This window comes from Papaver somniferum, chromosome 9, assembly GCF_003573695.1.
Source record: "Papaver somniferum cultivar HN1 chromosome 9, ASM357369v1, whole genome shotgun sequence".
NCBI classification, from domain to species: Eukaryota; Viridiplantae; Streptophyta; class Magnoliopsida; order Ranunculales; family Papaveraceae; genus Papaver; species Papaver somniferum.
The window spans coordinates 148,867,761-148,890,542 of NC_039366.1; the positions used below are offsets into that span (position 1 = coordinate 148,867,761).

Genomic DNA, 22,782 nt, shown 5'->3' on the forward strand with positions numbered 1-22,782 from the left:
GTTAGAGCATTTTGCAACTTGTTTTAGGATGAACTCATGTATTGTTGTGAGTTGATGTTTAGATGATTAGATGGGTGGAATTGATGTTGTTAATATCATTTTGATTGAGGTTTTCATATGTGCATTGTGCATACCTCAATGTGATGTGAATTTGATTGTTTATTATTCACGTGTTGATTGTGCTTCCCTTTACTCTTTGTTTTTTTTAGATAATGGATCATGTCGATTGGTCTAGGTATGAGAAGTTATCCCAACTATCTCGAGGTGTCGGACCACCACAACATAAATGTGAGAACTTAGATGACAACAGAGACATAAATTTTAGGAGCAGTTGGAAAGAGGTAAATAAATTTTACCAGATAGTGGTTGATAACAAACCCCGTGCAAGTGTACTTCTTCAAGTGTGTGGTTTTGGGTCTGTATTTGAATTTAAATTTAAGTATGCGGATAAGGCATTAACTGAAGTTGTATGTGAGAGGTGGTGGAAGAAGACCAGAACTTTTCACTTCCGTGAGTTTGAGATAGGTTTGACCCCTCTAGATTTCTTCCGGTTGACTGGTATTCCAATCGGAGGAGGTAAGCCAATCCCAGAATTACCAAAGGAAACTATGACGCCGCAAGAATTAGAAGCTATGGATGCTAGGTATTTCTGTGGTGTGTTAGATGTTATGGTCCAAAGAAAAAATCAGCGTTTGAAAACTGGAGATTATGATTCCAAGGCCAGCACTATGCGAGTTTCTCACTTGGCTAATTACATAAGAAGTAGGGAAAATCTTGACAACACAGCCATTGCCGATGAATTGACTAGAATCTTCTTGCTTTGGTGTATTGGTGCTTTTTTGTTTGCAGACTGTAGTCTTAGAGTAGATAAACGATGGTGTGTAGTGTTGGATAATTTAGATGTTGTTGGGTCTTATGATTGGGGTACTCTAGCTTTGGGTGTTTTGTATAAACATCTGGATGACTGGAGTTCATGCAAACAAAAGGATTTAGGTGGCATGTCGATGATCTTAGAATTCTGGTATTATTTTTATTTCCGTAATTATCAACCGGTTTTGAAGAAAAGCCTAAAAGATGATGAACTTGATCCACACCCTGCTATTCTTCTATTTTCTGGGACAAACCTTAAGAATAGGGGACAAGTAGATCTTCACAAACATTCTGTGTCCGATGCACGCGCTCAGATAGCTATGACGATGGGGGATGCGGTTATTTGGGACCCCTGGTTCAGAGATAGTGCCCAACAACACACTGATGCATTCCAAGCCGCACTGGAGATGTCTAGTAGGATATTTGTTTTCAAGTGTGTTAAGGAAGGCACAAGAGCTTCTACTTATCTGGCCGAGAGGTGTATGAGGCAGGTTTTAGGTGTGGTAGTTATCCCATGAAACCCCCCTAGGTTGGAGGATGTATCTGATAGTACAATGCTTGATACAGAAGACCACTACCTTCCTGTCGCGGCAGAAGTGTATTCCCATTTTTGGAAAACTCATAACGTGGGAGCTCTTAGGGGAAAAACAACTCACAAAGACACACGTGATGATATCGGAGTTGGTCACGCAGGTATACCCCGTAGTTTGATGCCCCAATTCCCACCTCCTACCATGTCATCCCAGACATACACATACAACCAAGTAGGACAGTCCATGACACAACTTCCAAACCTACAATGGGACTTTCCTTTCTACAAAGATTCGTCTGAAAAGCTCGTTGCAGTCCCCAGGGAAAGAGAGAACCCATACAATTTTTCTGATCTCAACGTCCCGGAGGTTAGTCCTTTTATATATTTTCATTTGGAGATTCTTTATTGTTAAATAAAAATGTTTTAAATTTTTTATTATTATTTTTAGGAAGAGTTACGCCAGTTTGCGGGGGACGCTTACTGGCTGATCCAATCTAGCAGACAGGTGGTATACGATGAGACTCGTCGTCGGGCGCTGTATAACACTCCCGCAACCCTTCGTAGGTCCGGAACATCTGAAGGCCTCTTCAATTCAAGTCAGGAAGAACAAACATTTCCCAACACTTATAGCACCGGAGGATCTTTGCCGCAAACACAACACCGTCGTAAACGTCCGGCTGCAGACCCTTCCTCATCGAATGCTTATTATGTCCCTCAGCCTTTTGAGAGTAACCTCCCTGTAGAGAATAACCCGTTCATGGCGCATGCCTCCCCGGTGAATAGTGACCAACCAAACTCTGGTGAGTTTTTAGGGTTGAGCGTGGGTGGCAGTTGGCAGGGTAGTGTTCAGGGTAGTGGTCAGAGAAGTGATGATGGTGCTGATACAGATCTTGTGCCAGACAGTCAGTTTTTTGGGCAACTCTAGTAAAACTGGTTAAAATTGTGTTGATTAGCTAGGGCGTAGTAGATGTTTGCTATTTTGTTCTTGTATGATATATTTAGTTTATCCTCATATATGTTGGACAACGTATTATCCCTATTTTTACGTTCTTCATATCTCGTGTTTATGTGCGATTTATAATATATGTTTTTTGTGACATTTACTAAACAATACGCCGTTTTAAATCCATTGTGTTGCTGATAATAATTGTTTTTAGCTGAAAAATGGAGTCCGCTATCGTCAGATATATGCGACGACGGAGAGAGGCTACATACCCTAAACTATACCACGATGATATCCATGGAGATTATGCAATCATGTATCAACAAATTTCGCAGGAGGCGCATGATTTGCACCAACCTGAACCCGTCCAGGTTTTGAGCAGAAGAACCGTTAACAGATGTCGTGTGGATGCAGATGCGAAGATGATGCAGGACTACTTCAACCCTGGTTGCAGATACGGACCTGAGCGTTTAAGGGACGTCACAGTTTACCCCGAGAACTTTTTCTTAAAATATTGCCTCAAATTTGCGCCAAAGACCCGGATTTTTTCAGCGAAGATATGCTTGTAACATCCCGGGTCACTCTCCTCATATGAAAATGCTTTCCGTCATGAAACATCTGGCAAAGGGGGTTGTAGGATCAGAATCTCGCAACAACAGTATGAATGCGAAACTATTAACAACATATTGCGAAAGCGTCGCAGAATGATCTCAGAAACGACATAACAGATAATGTCATCTTCAAATTAAGAAAGGTATGACGATTTTGCGAAGATTAGAAGACTTGCGAAATCAACATTTGTAAGCTCGCGAAAGTGCCGCAAGACAAATCCGAAAATAAAGGATGGATTAGCTGTCATCCACTATGAAAAATTCTATATAAAGAGCCGATCAGCTGTAAGGAAGGGAGAGATCTTTTTAGAGTGAGGAATAAAAAACAATTAGGAGAGAGAAAATCAAGAGTGGTTGTTGTTCTTAATCCCTTTATCTTTTCTTGTAAGATTGTTCAAAGATTCATCAATAAAATTAAGATTGTTAATCCAAAAATGACTTGAGTGTTAATGAAATCTTGTGAGGGGTGTAGTGTAGGATTTCCTGCAACTACATAATGGCGCTAGAAACAGGGACTGAAGATTCAAAGTTGAAGATTGTTGTTGAGATTGTTCAAATCAAGAAAGTGATTAAACAAATCAGTGAACCAGTTAAAAGAAAAATGATTAGAGTCAACGAAGATGACAAAAGATTGGAGTGTAATATGATAACAAAAACAATGGTTAATGAATTCCATGAAAACATCAAAGGAAGGATATATAAACAAGATTTTGAAGGAAGGAAGGTTATGGTGGTAGAAAAGACATCACCCTTGAAAGATTGGGAAAAGCAAAAAATCACATTCATGGCAGCAGAAATACCAAAAGAAAATTTGAGCCACACATCTCCATTGGTTATTACAGTACCTATTACACGAAAAGAGAAGGGTACAACAACAAAATCCACGGAAGAATGGATATTGAACATAACTTTAGTCGATACAAGAAGTTCAATGAATATAATATTCTATCATGCTTTCAAAGGAATGGGATTCAAAGATGAAGAAATGTCTTGTTCAACATATCTTGTTCATGGCTTTGGAAAATCCACAACAAAACCTAAAGGAGAAATAGTGGTGTGAATTCCACTAGGAGAGATCGAAACACAAGTGACACTATGCGTAGTGGATATGGAATCACCATATAACATGTTTTTGGGGAGGCCATGGATACACGCAATTAAATCTATAGCATCAACGTTGCATCAATGCATCGAGTTCCCCATGCCAAATGGAGTAGGTGAGATTAGAGGAGATATTGACAATATGAAATTATGTTATCAAATTGAAGTAAAGCATTATGAAGGACGAGCAAAAAAGCAACAATTTCGCAGAAAAATAGCAAAGGAGGCAAAGAAAGAAGAAGAATTTAGAGTGTACATGATAAGAGCAAAAGAAGGTAAAGGAATACCCAGCGAAATTTCGGAGGAAGGAGATCCAACACCAATGGTAGAACCCAAGGCCAGTTACACTGCGGCAGAACCAACAAAAGAAGTAAATGTTGGGACTATAGAAGAACCCCTAATATTGAGGATTGGAACCAAGATGGATGCAGAAGAGGAAGAAAGAACTGTCAATCTTTTGCGGGAATATAAAAATATTTTTGCGGGGAGCATGGATGAGATACCTGGAATAGATCCGTCAATTGCATGTCATAAGTTGGAGATTAAAAAGAATGTGAGACCATCTAAACAGAGAATAAGAAAAATCGCAACGACCTACCATCCTCAAATAGAAGAAGAATTACAGAAAATGCTTGAGGTGGGAATTATAAGAGAAGCTAAATACCCATAGTGGATAGAAAACATGGTTGTTGTTCCAAAGAAAAATAAAGGGATAATAATTTGCATAGATTTCATTGATTTAAACAAGGCTTGCCCTAAAGATAGTTTTCCATTGTCGGATATTGCTCAAATGGTTGAATCAGCAGCGGGAAATGATAGAGTGTCTTCTTTAGATAGGTACAAAGGTTATAACCAAATCCCTCTCGCTGAAGAAGATCAAGAGCATACTGCTTTTTTCGCTCCAAGAGGTTCATACTGTTTATACAAAAATGTCGTTTGATTTGCGAAATGCAGGAGAAACGTATCAAAGAATGGTAGAGAAGGTGTTCGCGAAATGGATACACAAAACATTAGAGGTGTACGTGGATGACATGTTAGTGAAGAGTAAAGAATCCAAAGATCATGTACAAGATTTGAGGGAGATTTTTGAACAAATGTTGCATTATAACATTAAACTGAACCCTGAAAAATACATTTTTGGGGTTGCATCGGGAAAATTTTTAGGATACATTGTATCAAAATAAGGAATACAAGCTGATCCAGAAAAGGTACAAGCAGTTTGTGACATGCCAACACCAGCAACGGTAAAGGATGTACAAAAATTGAACGGACTTTTAGCTTCGCTAGGAAGATTCATTTCACGATCATCAGACAAATGTAAACATTTTTTTCAATATACTCAAGAAGGGTGTGAAATTAAAATGGACTGATGAATGTGAAAAAGCTTTTCAAGGGATCAAAGAACACCTTATGAATACATCTATTTTACAAAAGGCAGAACCAGGAGAAGAACTATTGATCTATCTTGCGACAACATCACATGCTTTAAGCGCTGTGTTATTGCGAACGGACGCAGGAGTGGAAAAGCCCATTTATTACATCAACAAAACATTTAACGCTGCAGAGAGGAATTATTCAAAGATTGAGAAACTAATTTTAGCATTAGTATACGCCGCATTTAAACTTCGCACATATTTTCAAGCACACAAAATAAGGGTGCTAACAAAAGTACCAATTGAATCAGTGATGAAGAATTCAAAAAGATCAGGTAGGGTGGAGAGATGGAATGCACAAGTAGGACATTTCGAAATCAAGTATGAAATATTATCTTCACCAACATCACAAGTTGTCACAGATTTCTTAGCAAAATTTCCTTTAGAAGATGATGAAGCGGTGGAGGAGATGATGGATATAGAAGAAGAACATGGAGATACAAAAGACTTATTAACAGAACCAAATAGATGGGAGATATTGGTAGATGGATCATCAAATGGGGAAGGCAATGGGGTTGGAATTGTTTTAATTTCTCCATAAGGAGCGAAGATGGCTTTTTCATTCAGATTGGAATTCGCTTCCACTAATAACGAAACAAAATATGAAGCTGTGGTACATGCCTTAAATTTCGCAATAGAAATGAAACTAGAAAATTCCAGGATCACTAGTGATTCGCAGCTAGTTATTCGCCAAATAAAGGGAGAGTACACTAAAAATGAACCATCCTTGAAGAAATACAAGAAGCTCGTTGAAGAATTGTCAGCGAAAATCCCAAAGATAAAATGGAGGCACATTTCAAGGAAGGATAACAGACTCGCAGACGCTTTTGCTTATCTCAAGCATGATAACAAATCCAACTGCGAGATGCATAAAAATACAGACACTTCTGTCACCATCAATCAATAAAGAAGAAGAAGAAGTGAACGTAATGATGATAAAAGGTGGAGAAGAAGAACAACGAACAATATCGAAGATTGGAGAACAAAACTTCATGCATATTTGGCAAAAGGAGAAACACCAAGAAACAGATTGGAAGCACACAAGTTAAAAAGCCGCGCAACAAATTATGAATTAAGAGATGGGATGCTATACCGAAAATCCTTTAATGGACCATCACTCAGATGTTTGACACGAGAAGAATGAGAAAAGGTATTAAAAATGTTACATAGTGGGGATGCTGGCAATCATAGCGGAGGAAGATCTTTGGCACATAGAGCAAAAATGCAAGGCTATTACTGTCCATACATGCACGAAGATGCAAAACAAATATCAAGACGTTGCGAAGATTGTCAGCAGCACGGAAAGAAAATACATGCACCTGGAGCACCATTGTCATCTTCAACCAGTGTATGGCCTTTTGGAAAGTGGGGCTTAGATATTGTGGGGCCATTTTTACCAGGATCTGGACAAAGAAGATACTTAATAGTCGCAACAGATTATTTCACAAATGGACAGAAGTAAAGGAAGTACAGCATATTCGCGACAAAGATATCTTTACATTCATATTCGAAAATATCATTTGCAGATTCGGAATTCCCGCGCAGTTGGTATCTGATAATGGGAAACAGTTTGAAGGACAGAACATAGAAACGTTACTTAATGCATTTAAGATAAAAGGTGGAAAGTCTACTCCTCTGAATCCACAAGCTAATGGGCAGGCAGAGGCAACAAACAAAACAATTGCAGATATATTAAAGAAGAAATTAGAAGGACATCATAGAGCAATGTGCGAACAAGTACATAATGCATTATGGGCTTATAACACAACTAGGAGAGAAGCTACTGGAATGTCACCTTTTTGTTTAACATACGGAGTTGAAGCGGTGTTACCAACAGAAGTTGTTATTCCGACGACAAAGAGAGAAGCTTGGGAGAAAAATCTTAGTGCGGGTTTGATCTTAAGCAAACTTGATGAGTTAGAAGAAAAAAGAGAAAGAGATTTACATCATATGGAGAATTATCAGCGAAGATTAGCCCGAGAATATAATAAACGTGTCAAAGTACGTGAATTTCAACCAGGAGATTTAGTTCTGCGAGAGACACCAATATATCAGCGAGAAAATGGTGGAAAGTTAGCGCAAAAATGGGATGGACCTTACATCATTAAGGAGATAGTTGGGACAGGAGCTTATAAATTAATGGATCCAAAAGGTAGAGATGTTGGTCATAGACTTGACAGACCATTGAACAGATTGTACTTAAAGAGATATTATCCATAAGAAGCTTTGAGAAGTTATGTATGACGCAACAAAACGATTGCGAATAAACATTCAATGAAAGAATAGTTGCGAGATTATTCATATAAAAACAAGATCATGATGTGCGAAACTTTCGCAGAGATAATCATAGAACAATGACATAAAAGAAAGGGGCGAACCTTTATGGCGTACACCCTAGTTCGCGAATAAAATTTCGCAAGAGGCAAATGTAAGACCTAAAGTACGTCATATAAGGGGGGTACCTGTTGCATGACTCAGGGAAAAGGTTACACCGCTCCTGGAACCTGGGTCATGGAGATTTGGGGTCAATAAAGCCCATCCGAGAGAGGCACCTTGGATTCTCAGCTTAAGCATATGACTTAGGTTAGGCGACTGAGGTAATAAGGACTCTCCTAAGGAGTGCAGAATCTGATCAAGGCGCCGAGGTACACGGTTGAGTCAAGAGTGCAAGGGGCGTATGGAGCGTACCTTTCCATTCTTGACAAGTCTTGGCTTATACTACACTCGGCCCGAAGAAAACGCCACTTAGGGTGCAGTCTTGTAACCATAAGCCCTATAGGCAAAAGGGATAGGAGGCTGCGAAAACAACTGGTTGTTGTTAAGACCGTATGGGAGGAGCCAACCTTGTATGGTAGAGGTACGTCTCCTTGAAGGGGCAACCAGGGGGAAGATAAGGGTAGCACCCTCCATTAGGGAGCTGATAAGTGTCTTAAGACGCAAATGTCATGAGGCTTTTTACTCGCAAGGGTATTAAGGCTTGTCATATTTGTGCGACAATCCTGAAGAGGCAATAATACAAAAGAAAGAGATAAGACGAGATCAATGGGTTTTCGCATGAAAGTGCAAAAACGTCCTGCGATTTCGTCGCACGACGACAATGTCATGGGGCTTTATTTTCGCAAGAATATTTAGGCATGTCATATTGTCGCAACAATCCTGAAGAGGCAATAATACAAAAGAAAAAGTTAAGGAAAGATCAATGGATTTTTGCATGAAAATGCAAGGACGTCCTGCGATTTTGTCGCAATGACAAGAGGTGGCATAATAAGACCTTTAATTAGGAAGGAAAAATAAGACCACATGACAAAACAAAATATTTATAAGTATTCATAAAAGATCATTTCTTGCAAGAAAGATAATGAGAGGCAAGTATGGGAATCAGTAAACAAGAGGCATTATCTTTCTCACCAGCAAAATCTAAAAGAGAAAATTAATTCCAAAGTTGGTTGAAGAATATTATTCGCAAGAAATAATAAAGATGAAACAGTTCAAGAAGATAGAACTAGATAAGAAGCTCATGCTTCAGTATTAATTCCAGTAGAAGGAGACAATGGACCCTCTTCGCCAATGTTCTCATTATCGCCAGCCGTTTCTTCATTTCGATTCTGATCTTCACCAACAATAATTTCTTTGGGAGGGACTTCTTTTTCGCCTCCATCTTGATTATCGCCAGCAATTACTTCTTTAGAAGGGATTTCTTTTTCGCTTCCATCTTGATTAGCACCAGCAGTTGCTTCCTTAGAAGGGATCTCTTCTTCATCTTCCAAAAGACTATTCTCTCCACCACTTTCATAATCATAATCATTGTCAGCAGGACGAGGAATTTCATCATCTTCTATTTCCAAAGGTTCGATTGATGTAGGAGGAAGAGATTTGGACAATAAAATATCGTTCACAAGAACTTCAGCCCGGAGATGAACATGACGAAGAAGTGCATTGTGATGATTCCTATCTTGAATATCCTTAAAGTAAGCAAGATAATCAAGTCTTCTTTCTGCTCGGTCGCGAGAACCAGTAAGGACAGAGACGAGTAGTGCATTTCCTTTGCGAATTTTGGCATATTTAGCCTCCAAAACAGAAATGGAGGAATGAAGATTTTTCTTAGACTATGCGAAAAGTAGAATACAAAATTTCAGTAAGATGAAGAACTTAAAAAGATATGACAAAGAAAATATAGTTAAGGCAGTCAAATTGTTATGACTACCTTCCTTTTGCGAAATAAGGTGTTGAATCAAGGTCAGACAACTATTCTCCCAACGGTCCATTGCATCATCAAATTTATCTCCAACTAAACCTTTAAGTCGAGACTGAAGATTTTTCTCTTTAGAAATAAGAAAGGCATTTTTCTTCGCAAGTGAAGAATAAGATTCTTCTAATTTGGAATATTGTTCTTTAAGTTGGTTCGCCTTTACACTTAAAGTTATTCTACCTTGAATGAGTGTATCTCTTTCAGCGATAGATGACTCTGTTACTTCTGTAAGTTCATTTCTCAAAGAGCGAAGAGATTGTTCTTGGTCATCACATACTTTCTGAAGGATGCTAAGTTGTTGCGAAGATATCGCCATCTTGTTTAAACAAGTTCGCTTCTATTGAGATAGAGTTTTATTCTCATCTGATAAATTTTCCATCCCTAGATTAGCTTTAGTTAAACAATAAGAGAGGCGAGATATTTCATTACTTAATAAATTTTGCCTCTGAACTAATTGGGTATTTTCATTGGTAAGATTATTTATATGATCAACAGAGTATGAATAGAGGTTATCTAATTGGTTATATTGATCCGTCAAAATCTCTTTATCAACACGGGCTTCTTCAACAGCAGATTCAAATTGATATCTCTCCATTATTCGTTTCTGGTTTAAGGCTTAACATGCAAAAAAGGGATTTCAAGGACAATTAAATATGGAAAAGATAAATTCATTAGAAAGGCAAATTGAAGACACAGATAAGGAAATCATACCTCTCAGTTCATCATTCTTCTTGCGAAGATTGTCGCGATCCAGCGAAACATTCTGGAGCTTTTGATTTTCGAGACGAAGAGCATTACACTCTAAAGTCATCATTTGGAGATTCTTATTCAAGGTTTCAACCTCTTTTTCCAAAGCTGTTTGCGAAGCAGCTCTGTCAGAGCCAAAATACTTACTCAGAATTTCGCAAACACCAGACTTGACAGGATCAATGGGAGACTTCTTAACATCATCCAGACCTCAGACAAAACTTTGAAAGCAATATCTATTCCTTCCACAGTTTCTTTCAAAAAGGAAGAGGCTCAGGTAGAGAACTGGCAATGATAGAAGGTTGGGAAACATTATCAATAGGAGGAGAAGAAGTTTCATTCACAGAAGGATTAATAAGGGGGGTTTCAATCATTGAAAGGTCAGTTGAAGGGATGAAATCTGAGGCAACCTTTTCGCGAATTGGAGATAATGGTTTAACTTGCGAAGATGTCGCAGGAGATTTTGAAGGGATAAGTAAGTGAAATGGAACAGAGGTTTCAACGGTTTTGAGGTGGCGAGATTTCTTGAGAGGTTTGTTGGCATCCTTATCACCCTGCGAATCACAATCCAGATAAGAAACAGAGGCAACAATATTGTTATTAGAAAAGAATAATGTTTCTTACTACCTTATGATCCGCAGACTTTCTTTTGTTTACAACAACCTTATGGCGATTTGGGAATATTAGGGTTCTGAACCGTAAATTTGGTGTTAGAGGCGTTTTTGCTGAAATAACAACAGTATGGGAATCACATAAACAACATCAAATAAGGCAGTAAGCAAGATCAATTTCAGCAAAACCCATAAGAAAAAAGAAAACTAACCTCGATGAATCCATGGAAAACACCAGCAGGAAGATTAATTCGTAAAAATTAAAAAGGAAGAGTTACGAACAGTGAAGATCTACAGAGGGAATATGGAGATGAAGAAGAAATTAAAAAGATTAAGAAGAAAGAAGAAAAGAAAGAAGAAGAAGAAAGAAGAACAATGAAGTTGCAGATGAAGAGAAAGTAAAAAAAAAAAGGATTAGAATAATATATATATATATATATATTAAGTTTCCCAAGAAGGTAACCACATTTATTGTGAAGAGAAGACGTGAACGGTTAAGAAATAACGGTTGCAAAGACGTGTCAAAAAATAAACAGAAGGAAAGATACGTGTAAAAGATTCATCATAGAAGAATGTGAGAAGATGAGTAGCTGCGACATTTCTCATATCATTCTCTCCTTCGCAGAGAAGACATGATAAGAGGCAAGATGTAGGATCAGAATCTCGCAACAACAGTATGAATGCGAAACTATTAACAACATATTGCGAAAGCGTCGCAGAATGATCTCAGAAACGACATAACAGATAATGTCATCTTCAAATTAAGAAAGGTATGACGATTTTTCGAAGATTAAAAGACTTGTGAAATCAACATTTGTAATCTCGCAAAAGTGCCGCAAGAAATCCGAAAATAAAGGATGGATTAGCTGTCATCCACTATGAAAAAATTTATATAAAAAGTCGATCAGCTGTAAGGAAGGGGGAGATCTTTTTAGAGAGAGGAATAAAAAAAAATAGGAGAGAGAAAATCAAGAGTGGTTGTTGTTCTTAATCCCTTTATCTTTTCTTGTAAGATTGTTCAAAGATTCATTAATAAAATTAAGATTGTTAATCCAAAAATGAGTTGAGTGTTAATGAAATCTTGTGAGGGGTGTAGTGTAGGATTTCCCGCAACTACAGGGGTATCTGCAGATATCCTCGACGATTACACCCAGATGGCTGAGGCAACCATATACATGTACGTTAAAAACTTTATGGATGCACTTCTTTGGATTTTCAACGACCGCTACATGAGGCTACCAACAACCGAAGATACTAGGAGGCTATTGGCTCAGAACGAAGCTCGTGGTTTTCCAGGAATGCTTGGAATCCTCGATTGCACCCATTGGGAGTGGAGGTTATGTCCCACCGAAGAAGCAGGCCGACACGTGGGACACATTAAGAAACCAAATCTTGTTTTATAGGCAGTTGCTTCATACGATAGATGGTTCTGGCATTGTTATTTTGGCGAGGCGGGGCCAACAACGACCTGAATGTGTTGGCGCAGTCGGGATTATTTGATAGGGACAATGATTCCTTAGCCCCTCCTTGCAATTTTAGCATCAACGGTCACGAGTACGATCATGAATACTATTTGGTGGACGACATCTACAATGAAATGCCAGGGGTGGTCCATAGCTATAAGAGACGCGAGATTATGCCGCTGGTCCATAAGAAATTTAATGAATACCACCACACAAAGAGGAAGGACGTGGAGCGTGCTTTTGCTGGTCTTAAATCCAAATGGGGTATAATTAGGAATCCTTGTCTTTACTGGTCTCATCGTGACGTTCAGACAATTATGAGAGTGTGTTTAATAATGCACAGCATGTGTGTGGAACATGGGTATCGTGATACGCAGTGGGCGAGGTACGATGGAAGAGAAGAAACACCTCCAGTACAAGGTAACGTGAGGGAAGCGCGTAGGTATTACCAAAGCCATGCCCGCTGGAGATTCTTACAAGCAGATATAACCGAGCACATTTGGCAGCGTCATTGTCTAGGATTGCAAGACGGTGAAGTCGGCCCCGCTGAGGTGCATGATGGCCTCCCCACTTCCGACGAGGGTACTACCGATGTGGTTGACAACGCAGATGAATACCCAGCTAATGATGATAACTTTTATGAGAATGGAGAGTAGGATGGAGTTATTTTTATTTCTTAAGACTTTTTCTCCACTTATTTCCTTTCTTATGACTTTTTCTGCACTTGTTTCTTAAGACTTGTTGTGTCCTTTTAATTTTAATTATTTTCTATGGCATTTTAATATTTTTATTATACAATGAAATTTCACTTTCAATTTTCACCTAGTAATATTAATTTTGGATTACGTTGGTGTTTTTATTATAAATGTTGGTTAGACATCCACATGTCTACGGTTTCACTACAAATATCCCTTTATCATTCACCGTATCCAATTGTGATGATAGAGCCTATGTATAGCTAGTAATCAACACACGCGTTAACAGTGAACGACCAAAACTTTTTGGAAACGACGGATGTTGATGCTTTTGTTGCATGTATGCTTCATGTAAACATAACCCATCCTACTCTATCATACGAGGCTCGGGTTAGCAAACATATCCTTCCATAAATACCGAGTTTTAACACTCTTATTATAAATACGAATGCCGAATAATTTTATTTATATTTTATTTACTTTTACAGAAAACAAGAGCCAAGATAGATTTTCGTGCGGATTCAAAGAGGCCTTTCATGTATGACGATCTGTACGAGCTCCTAAAGGATGTTGTGCCCGCATACAATGTGGAATGATTATATGCTTGTAATGGAATTATAATAAAAATATCGTATTATTTTCTAATGCAACTAGGTATTCGAATATTACACACAACAGGATGTTGTGCCCGCATACAATGTGGAATGATTATATGCTTGTAATGGAATTATAATAAAAATAACGTATTATTTTCTAATGCAACTAGGTATTCGAATATTACACACAACAGTTCAGAAATATTCATCAAAGAACAACTTTTGCTATAAAGGGTAGGCTTGGAGTAATAAAATAGGGGGTGAGGGTTTTCGTTCGTTACCAGAAAGAAATTTATATTGCCCATAACCGATCTCCACTATGGACAGTTGAGAGGCTTGTAAGCAGTATATCTTTTTACTCAGACCACTTGGTTATATTTTTCAACAAAAACACTTACCAACTTATGATTTTTTATTTTGGTGTAGGAGCGAGATGCAAATGGGATATACGCTCGGGATACGGGAAAAGAATTCATGTTTTATCAATGCTACCTAATCATGAAGGCTAACATCCCGGAACTTAACACGATACAACCACCACCAAATCATCCTCAAGATGGAGCGGAAGATTAAAAAAAACCGCATCAACGACATGATAGCCTAGCATTCGCCGAAATTTATCTAAGAATAAAATTCAATAATAATTTAGAGGCCTTTATTCATTCAATACATGTATCCCTTAGGTTAATATCAAATTATTTATAATGGTATATGTTTAACCAACGCTCACCCTGATAGAAAGTATACGCACATAACTTGTCGTATAACCTGCAAGTGTAAACTAGGTGTAGAAAAAAAAGTTCAAACAAATATATATCCAGCACGCAAGTTGTAACCACGTACTGGAAATACGCAGTTTGAATCAGCGTGGCACGCTGTTTGCAACCGCGTACGGAAGAATATTTCCAAAGAATATTCTTTTATATGCGGTTAGGAACCCGTTTGGTGCTTTTCCACACGCAGTTTCAAATCGCGTCCCCGGGTTACTTCCATCTTGGATCCAAGCCACACGCAGTACTCTCTGGGAAGCAAGGCTACTATTAATCCATAAACGACACTTCTACAGGGAAAAATCTTGGATCATGGATCCCATTAGAGCCAGCCTTAGAGTCGTATCTAGATGGCAGCGATTTGAGAATTTTCATCACAATGTCCTTTTCAGGAATAGTCTTACCCAATGCAAAAGATGCATTAACAATTTCAGACACTTTGTGATTAAACTCATCAAATGAATCTTCATCTGTCATACGAAGGTTTTCCCAATCGGAATTAAGGTTTTGAAGCCTAGCTTCCTTTTCACTGGTATATTACCTTCGAATACGGTTTCTAAGATATCCCACGCATCTTTAGACCTAGTGAAATTTGATACATGGTGCTGAAGATTTGGGGTAATGGCATGTATGATGGCATTCAAACCGTCGGAATTTTTCTTTGTAGCAAGTATCTCGGCAGGACTGTATTCACCAATTTTCTTGGGAACGTTTACATTTCCTATTGCCACAACGGGAGCATCATCGCCATTAACTAAATATACCCATGATTAAAAATCACGTGCTTGAAGAAAAGCTCGCACTGCAATTTTCCACCGTAAGTAATTAGAACCATCGAAGACTGGTGGTACGTTAATAGAGATAGCACCTCTGTCCATAGAGTCAGATCGCTACAAACACAGATTTGTAAGGTCTTGAAACGTGTTTGCCCGCTCTAATACCAATTGAAAAAGCGGGGGTACAACAACGTCATCCAGTATTTCGATTAACAATATGTATGGACTAACTCCAATATACTTTCAAGAGAATCAACTAGACTCAATCTTAATAAAGTATATCAAAGAGTTATAACATCTCTATTTCACAATGTAATCAACAAATCGAACAGATACAAGTCCGTGAGCCTGATTATTATGTGAAATAACTTGAACGGTACCAAAGACCAATGTTCAAGTGTCAATCAATGTAAATCAACAACCAAAGGTTGGATATTCTAATTGATCTTAACGCACAACCTGTGATATTTCAATTATATAACAAAATATAATGCGGAAAAGAAATAACACAGACACCAGAATTTTGTTAACGAGGAAACCGCAAATGCAGAAAAAACCTGGGACCTAGTCCAGATTGAACACACACTGTATTAAGCCGCTACAGACACTAGCCTACTACAAACTAACTTCGGTCTGGACTGTAGTTGAATCCCAATCAATCTCACATTGATCCAAGGTACAGTTTCGCTCCTTACGTTTCTGATCCCAGCAGGATACTACCCGCTTGATTCCCTTAGATGATCTCACCCACAACTAAGAGTTGCTACGACCCAAAGTCGAAGACTTTAATAAACAATTCTGTATCACACAGAAAAGTCTACGATGATAGATAAATCTGTCTCCCACAGAAATACCTACAAGTTTTTGTTCCGTCTTTTGATAAATCAAGGTGAACAGGAACCAATTGATAACCCAGACTTATATTTCCGAAGAACAACCTAGTATTATCAATCACCTCACAATAATCTTAATCGACGCGGCGAAAGAAGATATTGTGGAATCACAAACTATGAGACGAAGATGTTTGTGACTACTTTTATATCTTGCCTATCAAATATATTAATCTCAAGCCAATCGTTACGATTGTACTCAACACGATAAAATCAGCAAGATTAGATCACACAACTACAAGAAAGTAGTATCGGTCTGGCTTCACAATCCCAATGAAGTCTTCAAGTCGTTAACCTACAGGGTCCTCAAGAAGAAACCTAAGGTTAAAGGAGAATCGACTCTAGCTTATACAACTAGTATCACACAGGTGGTGTGGGGATTAGATTTCCCAGTTGCTAGAGTCCTCCCTTATGTAGTCTTTCAAATCAGGGTTTGCAATCAATGTTAGATTAGTAACAAAGCATTCAATATTCACCGTCAGATGAAAACCTGATTAGATTCAAGCTAATATCTTTCAGCCATTGGATCGAAAACTTAGCTTGTTACACAGAAATGAAATGCACGATTTTAGGTTTGTGTAACCGTACCCAAACATGTACATTTGTTGGTTCAACAATAGTTAACCAAGTGGTTAGCCATATGAACACTTTCATATCAACCATATTCTTCTTCACCATAACTAGTTCAAATGACTCAAATGAACTAGTTAGAGAGTTGTTTAATTGTATAAATCTTATAGAAGTATACAAGACACAATTGAAGCAAAGACGATTTGATTCACTCGAATCGATTCATGAACTTTATATCCACGGTTTGCAAATTGCATTCCTTAGCTAATATAAATATAAGTTCACAAATAATCGTCTTTAGATATAACCAACTCAAGTACGCGGACTTAAGTTTCCGGAAGGAGTTCACAAACTCCAGCAGATTTTCTCGGGATGAGAACCTCCGCCAGTATGCGGACTGAGTTCGCAGCTCTTGTTCCGGTTTTCCTGATCAATAGAGTATGCATACTTTGGTTCAAGGAATAAGGACTTATACATATATGTGTTGCCACACAATGCTGATATCCAACATTGGTTGTATAATCTAAACTCTCATTTCAATCATTGAAACATTCTTAGAGGACATTATATAGTTGTTATTCACAAACCATTTTCTGTCAAAGCCATTTTCAAAGTGATTGAAACATAACATGACTTTCGTCACTAGGTAAAGATGAACTTGGCCAAAGCGAAAGCTTACCAACACGTATTTCGAGAAATAGATAAGCGAGATAAACTCGGCTCGAAATAGCAAATGTGTATAATCAAAGTCTATATAGCAAAACGACTTTTGTCTCAAGATAGGAGATAAAGTAGATAGACTTTTGAGTGATAGATAAGTTCAAGTCTCCACATACCTTTTAGTCGATGAAGTTCCACCAGTTCCTTGAGTAGTTCTTCGTATTGTATGATGATTGCCATGGAGTTCTTGAGCTCAACTACACTTTCTATCCTAGTCCGAGACTTAGCTATAATAGACTAGAAATCAAGACTTATAGTTTTGATCACTAACATTGACAAACATGCTTGAGATAGCAACAAATGCGAGTTCGACCGAGCAGTGCTCTAATAATATACGTGCTAAACCATACCAATATTGGCATACTAGAACATGTGAAAAAATACACATAAATTACGTAGAAGATATAAGCCTTTGCTAAAATAGGACCAGAGCATACATTCCAATTTCAAATAAAGAACTTTTGTCAGATATTGAAGTTCTCTGCTATGCCAAATAATATATATAGAATGGAGTTTCATGACACAGTCTATTACATGTTTGATTGACTGGATGTAGTTAGTTCTGACTTGGAATTGTTTTCTTTTTACCTTAGCCTATTTTCTGTTTTTTTCTAGTGCCTGGGACTTGTTGTCCAATTTGGCTTCTTTTTGTCCTTTTTGTTGATAAACTCTTTTGTAATCCTTTTGTTGATCAGTAAAAAAAAATTGTTTGTTAAAAAAAGGAAACTGAAAACAACAAATAACTTTTTATTTTTTTAAGCATATATCAAGCGGGGTCGTACCAAGTGCTTAGGAAATATAGGCAATTGCCTAGGGCACCCGGACGATAGGGCCCCCCAATTTTTTTCGTTTCCTACTAATAGCCATGTATTCGCCCGTCAGAGGAAAAAACAACTACTGTCAACCCATGTCTTAACTATTTTGGCCCAGTGGAATATTGTATTTTTAGCCCATCCGACTGTCTAGTATACGAAAGTAAAAACTTAACCGGCTAAAGTTGATCAAGTCTTACCTTCGGTCAACAATGTCACAAAAAAAGATTAAATGACCTGACAATGTTATCTATCGAGGTCAACATGGTGAATAATATAGATTACGATACGATAATTGATGAATTTGCATCGAGGAGGCTAGTTGATCAATTTTTCATAGGTTAACTACTTTTGCCTAATTGTTTCCATTTGAAAATTTTATTACATACTTATGTTTGTTTGTTTTTAATTTTATTACATACTTACGTTATCGGTTTTTTTACTTCCCATTTGGTTTTCGCCTAGGGCCCTAAAAATCTTGGTACCGCCCTGATATCAAGAACCTATTTAATCTCAAATTCAAGTATTATATTGAAGAAAAAAATGTACTATATGATGTACTAGGGAATGCGGCACGCGCTATTTCGCATTTTCCTAAGCTGAGGCATTAAACATTCTTTGAACGCCAATTAAAGAATGTTTTTCATTTTTTTTCTTTATATATATAATAAATAATCCAACTAAACTTAAAATGTAGAATCTCTAACTTAGAGTTTACAGGTAGCTGGTTGGGAGTCTCGCAACAATTTGAGCTCCCACACCCTTCTGAATAATAAACCTAGTCTGTGAAAGATAAACCTTCCTACGTTGTCGTTTATATCATGGTTCGACAAGCAATTCTTAAGTCTCTTCAAGAAGATCACCGCTTATTCACTGAGTTCACCTAAAGTGCTGAAGGCGAAGACATTGAAGCCGTAGCCGAGAGTCGTGCATTTATCCAAGTACTTCTTGCGTTTGCGAGTGACCGCTTTAGAGATAGCCTGACCCGGAGTGAAATTATGTGCTCCATCTCCGGAGAAAGGCGAGACCCCTGTGATATCGAAGCACGTGTCGCGACCATTCTTCCAATTGTATACCATAATATCTGCTGGTCTCGGATTAGGGTCATTGCTTGACAAAATCCCTAAAGAGACTTATTTGCGAACCGCAACTCCACACTTGAAGCAAATATCAGCAAGTACGTCTCGAACAACATTGTGTCTAAACTTGAGCCCTACTTCGTTTGCGCAGTGCACTGCATGGTCTCCAAAGGAATCCATCAAACTACCACAGTGTTGATGGTGGTTTTTAGTGGAGGGTTAAAATTGTAAACCTTGTGTTTAGTATGCTGTCACTCTGCAAAGAAACGGAGCCATGTAAAAGTGATGAGTGTTCAACCTCTTCACTGGCGCATTTATTGAGCAACTCAATATTTTCTTATGAAATTTACCTAGAATGGTGCATGTAGCAACAATCCCAGATATTTTGTAAATTTTGGCACCTTGCCTGTATTACTCAGTTAATATAAGTTTCTTTGAATGCTTTCTGTGCTATGTTCCCCAGCTGAACCCTTAATATTGATATGGCATGACAATTTGTGTTCACTTGCAGCAGAGTAGCACGAATTTCCAAGTATCAAGGTTAAGGTCCTTGCATAAAGTATTTAATCAGAAAGCATACGGCTCTCTGGCAATAAACTTAAAGAACTTTGTGTCAACACATAGAATTCAATCAATTTTGTGATAATTCACAAGATTCAAATATTACCCTGATTAATTTGCAGAAATAAGGGTTTTGCGCCTTGCACAATATATTAGACCTCGTTGGTCAAAATTAAGCTTAGGCGAACTAAGCAATTAATCCGCCATGGATTAGTAGGTGCAAAATCCTACCAAAAATCAGAAAACAAGGAATAAAAAGAGCCGCGAAATAGGAGCAGCAACAAAGGGAGTTGTGGCCATGCCTTAGGCCAGCCGGCGCTATTTGCAAATTAGCCACGCCCCCATGTTGCCCGACCGGCCTTATTTCCCAGTCGACCAATCAGGTCGCCTTAAACCCGCCACACGTTGGCTGGGCCCATACTTGTCGACCCTGTTTCCCATCGACAAATCAGGTCGCTTTAAATACGTCACACGCACACCAGAAGTGTGGGCACGCCCACGCTTGGCCGACCCCTCTTTTTTCGACCAATCAGGTCGCTCTAAACCTGCCACAGTATCAAAAGAGGCAAAGTTACGCCAGAAGGTCATAGTTCCAAATCGGCTTTCCAAAAGCCGCGCCAACATGCTAATTGACATGCCAAACATGCCAAACGTGCCCCTTTGTCGCAGTAGCATGCCGAACATGCCAAACATTCCAAACGTGCCACTTTTCCGCAGTAGCATGCCAATCGTGTCAACATGCCATAAATAGCGCGCCAACGTGCTAACCCACTTCTTGTTCGTGGCCAACGCCATGATGTGCTTAAATTAGGATTTTCTAGTCAGAAGCACGACGCTACTTTAGGCGCGTTAACCAAAACCCTAATTTCCAATTATGGCTCAAATCACGCCACTTTGGGCCCCATAACATGCCACGAGCCATGCGGGACCCAAGAAACCCCAGGAAAGGCGTCATATCATAGCAACTCGTGGTAATGCTTGCTCATGTGGCCGTTTCCACATGATGGCCTGGCTATGGTTCCTTTGGCGTGGCTCTGGCGCCGTTTTCATAAAACGTCGTTGTGTCACCGCCGCATGCCGCATGTCGTATGCGCTAATTAGGGTTTCGGCATGCCAAACCCTAATTTAGGCAAAGTTGATACGACAACCAAGCCAAATAATGTTCCACAGAGCATTGGGATTAATGTGGAAACTTGAACTGATGTTGCCACACTATATTTGGGTCTAATACCAATGTGCCAAAATCTAGCGGCCATGGCTACGCCAGGCGCTAATTGCACCATTGTGCCACTGGCATGCGCTAAAAACGCCACTACGCCATTGACGTGTGCCAATGGCGCCACTGTGCTATTTTCAGGCACCAAGAGGATGTGGCCATAATAAATGGCTACCCTTTCTCATGAGTTACAATCTCAGCCGTCCAAGTTCGCCACGGAATTGACAGGCTTGTGGCAAGTTTTAGGCGACCGGCCAAGACGAGCCTAATAGCATCACATGTTATTTTCCTGCGGCAAGTCTCTTGACTTTGACTTGCCACACGTAGCAAACTGCTACACGTTTTCCACGAAAACACTCGAGACATTAAACATGTCACAAACTGGGGGATACTCATCAGGGTATTAGTCTGGCGGTTTACAGCGTGCGGCTTGCAACACGCCATTATAAGAAAGTGTCAGGAAACAGGGTAATTAGTGGTGTCAAGAAGTAATGGGTGTAAACAAACCCGTTTCCTTCATCGTGGAAGCGTGGTTTCCGCCAATTGCACATTACTCCACTCTTCCATCACTCAATCACTCCCACTTCCTACGGGACCAGGGTACGTTCAATTATGACTTGTATAAATAGGTTTCACCTATTTCCACCAAACAACAAGTTTTGGTTAGAACAACACAGTATCCATAAAAACACCAAAGAAGTTATAGCTTTCATTCCACAAGCCAGTTCCAAATTCTGATACAAGTCATAAAATAGCCACACCTTCAGAATTAACCATTCTGGTCTCAACACCTTCTTCGCTTCCCTCCCTAATACCAACCCTTCTCCTTCGCTTTGTGACCGAAGTAACACTGGAATGGCCAATCTTGGTTTAGGCCAGGATTGTACAGATTGATCTCTCGAATCTAAAGTACTCCCGTGCAGTGCGTTTGTTTTAGGTTTATATTTGTTTCTCACCCACACCCAAATTTACCAAAACCAGCAGAAACAGTTTTTACCCATAAACACACAACAAGGGCAAGAGGGATTTGCTTCGAAAAGAGGAATGCCCATTCTGTAACATAGAACGGCCGTGAATTTCCTCCGTCTCATGCACTGATTTAACCCCTCTATAGGTATGGCCATTAAATAATCGTGAGCGTGGGCGCTTTTACTGCATTGCCACAGTATCGAATCTCTCTCAGTCATCGTAAACTTCTCAGGTATCTCTTTCACCAACGCGTCAAAATATGGTACTGCCAGGATCTTCATAGAATGTGGGGCAGTTTCATTGACGAGATGTTCAGAAGAGGGTAAACCGCATACCTGTATGTATTGTTGTAAAACTTGTTGTGAGATGAGGTTGCTTTCTGGTACTGTTGTGTTGTTGAGAATGGATCTCTGCAAAGTTAGTGTCTGAAGTTGGGAGGCCAAATAACAATAGTGGATAGTATCATACATGGTATAGATGCCGAGGCCACCGTGCTTGATCGGCAAGGTAGCGATGCGCTGTTGCAGGGGACCAAATCCGGCACCATCTCCGGTAATTATATGTCTCA

The 22,782-nt window shown here is 39.0% G+C and overlaps 2 protein-coding genes across 2 annotated transcripts; both read left to right on the top strand.

Annotated features, from left to right (window-relative positions):
* Window positions 1–212: 212 nt before the first annotated feature.
* LOC113312699 (protein MAIN-LIKE 2-like) lies at window positions 213–1,388 on the top strand. The gene has a single exon (XM_026561436.1). The coding sequence runs from the start codon at window positions 213–215 to the stop codon at window positions 1,386–1,388; it is 1,176 nt and encodes a 391-aa protein (XP_026417221.1).
* Window positions 1,389–12,520: 11,132 nt separating this feature from the next.
* LOC113312701 lies at window positions 12,521–13,216 on the top strand. The gene has a single exon (XM_026561437.1). It carries the CDS (start codon window positions 12,521–12,523, stop codon window positions 13,214–13,216), a length of 696 nt encoding a protein of 231 aa, XP_026417222.1.
* Window positions 13,217–22,782: the final 9,566 nt, after the last annotated feature.

Excerpts from the sequence above, each read along its gene's own strand:
- LOC113312699 (XM_026561436.1), top strand. The coding sequence starts at position 213 with ATGGATCATGTCGATTGGTCTAGGTATGAGAAGTTATCCCAACTATCT.
- LOC113312701 (XM_026561437.1), top strand. The coding sequence starts at position 12,521 with ATGGTTCTGGCATTGTTATTTTGGCGAGGCGGGGCCAACAACGACCTG.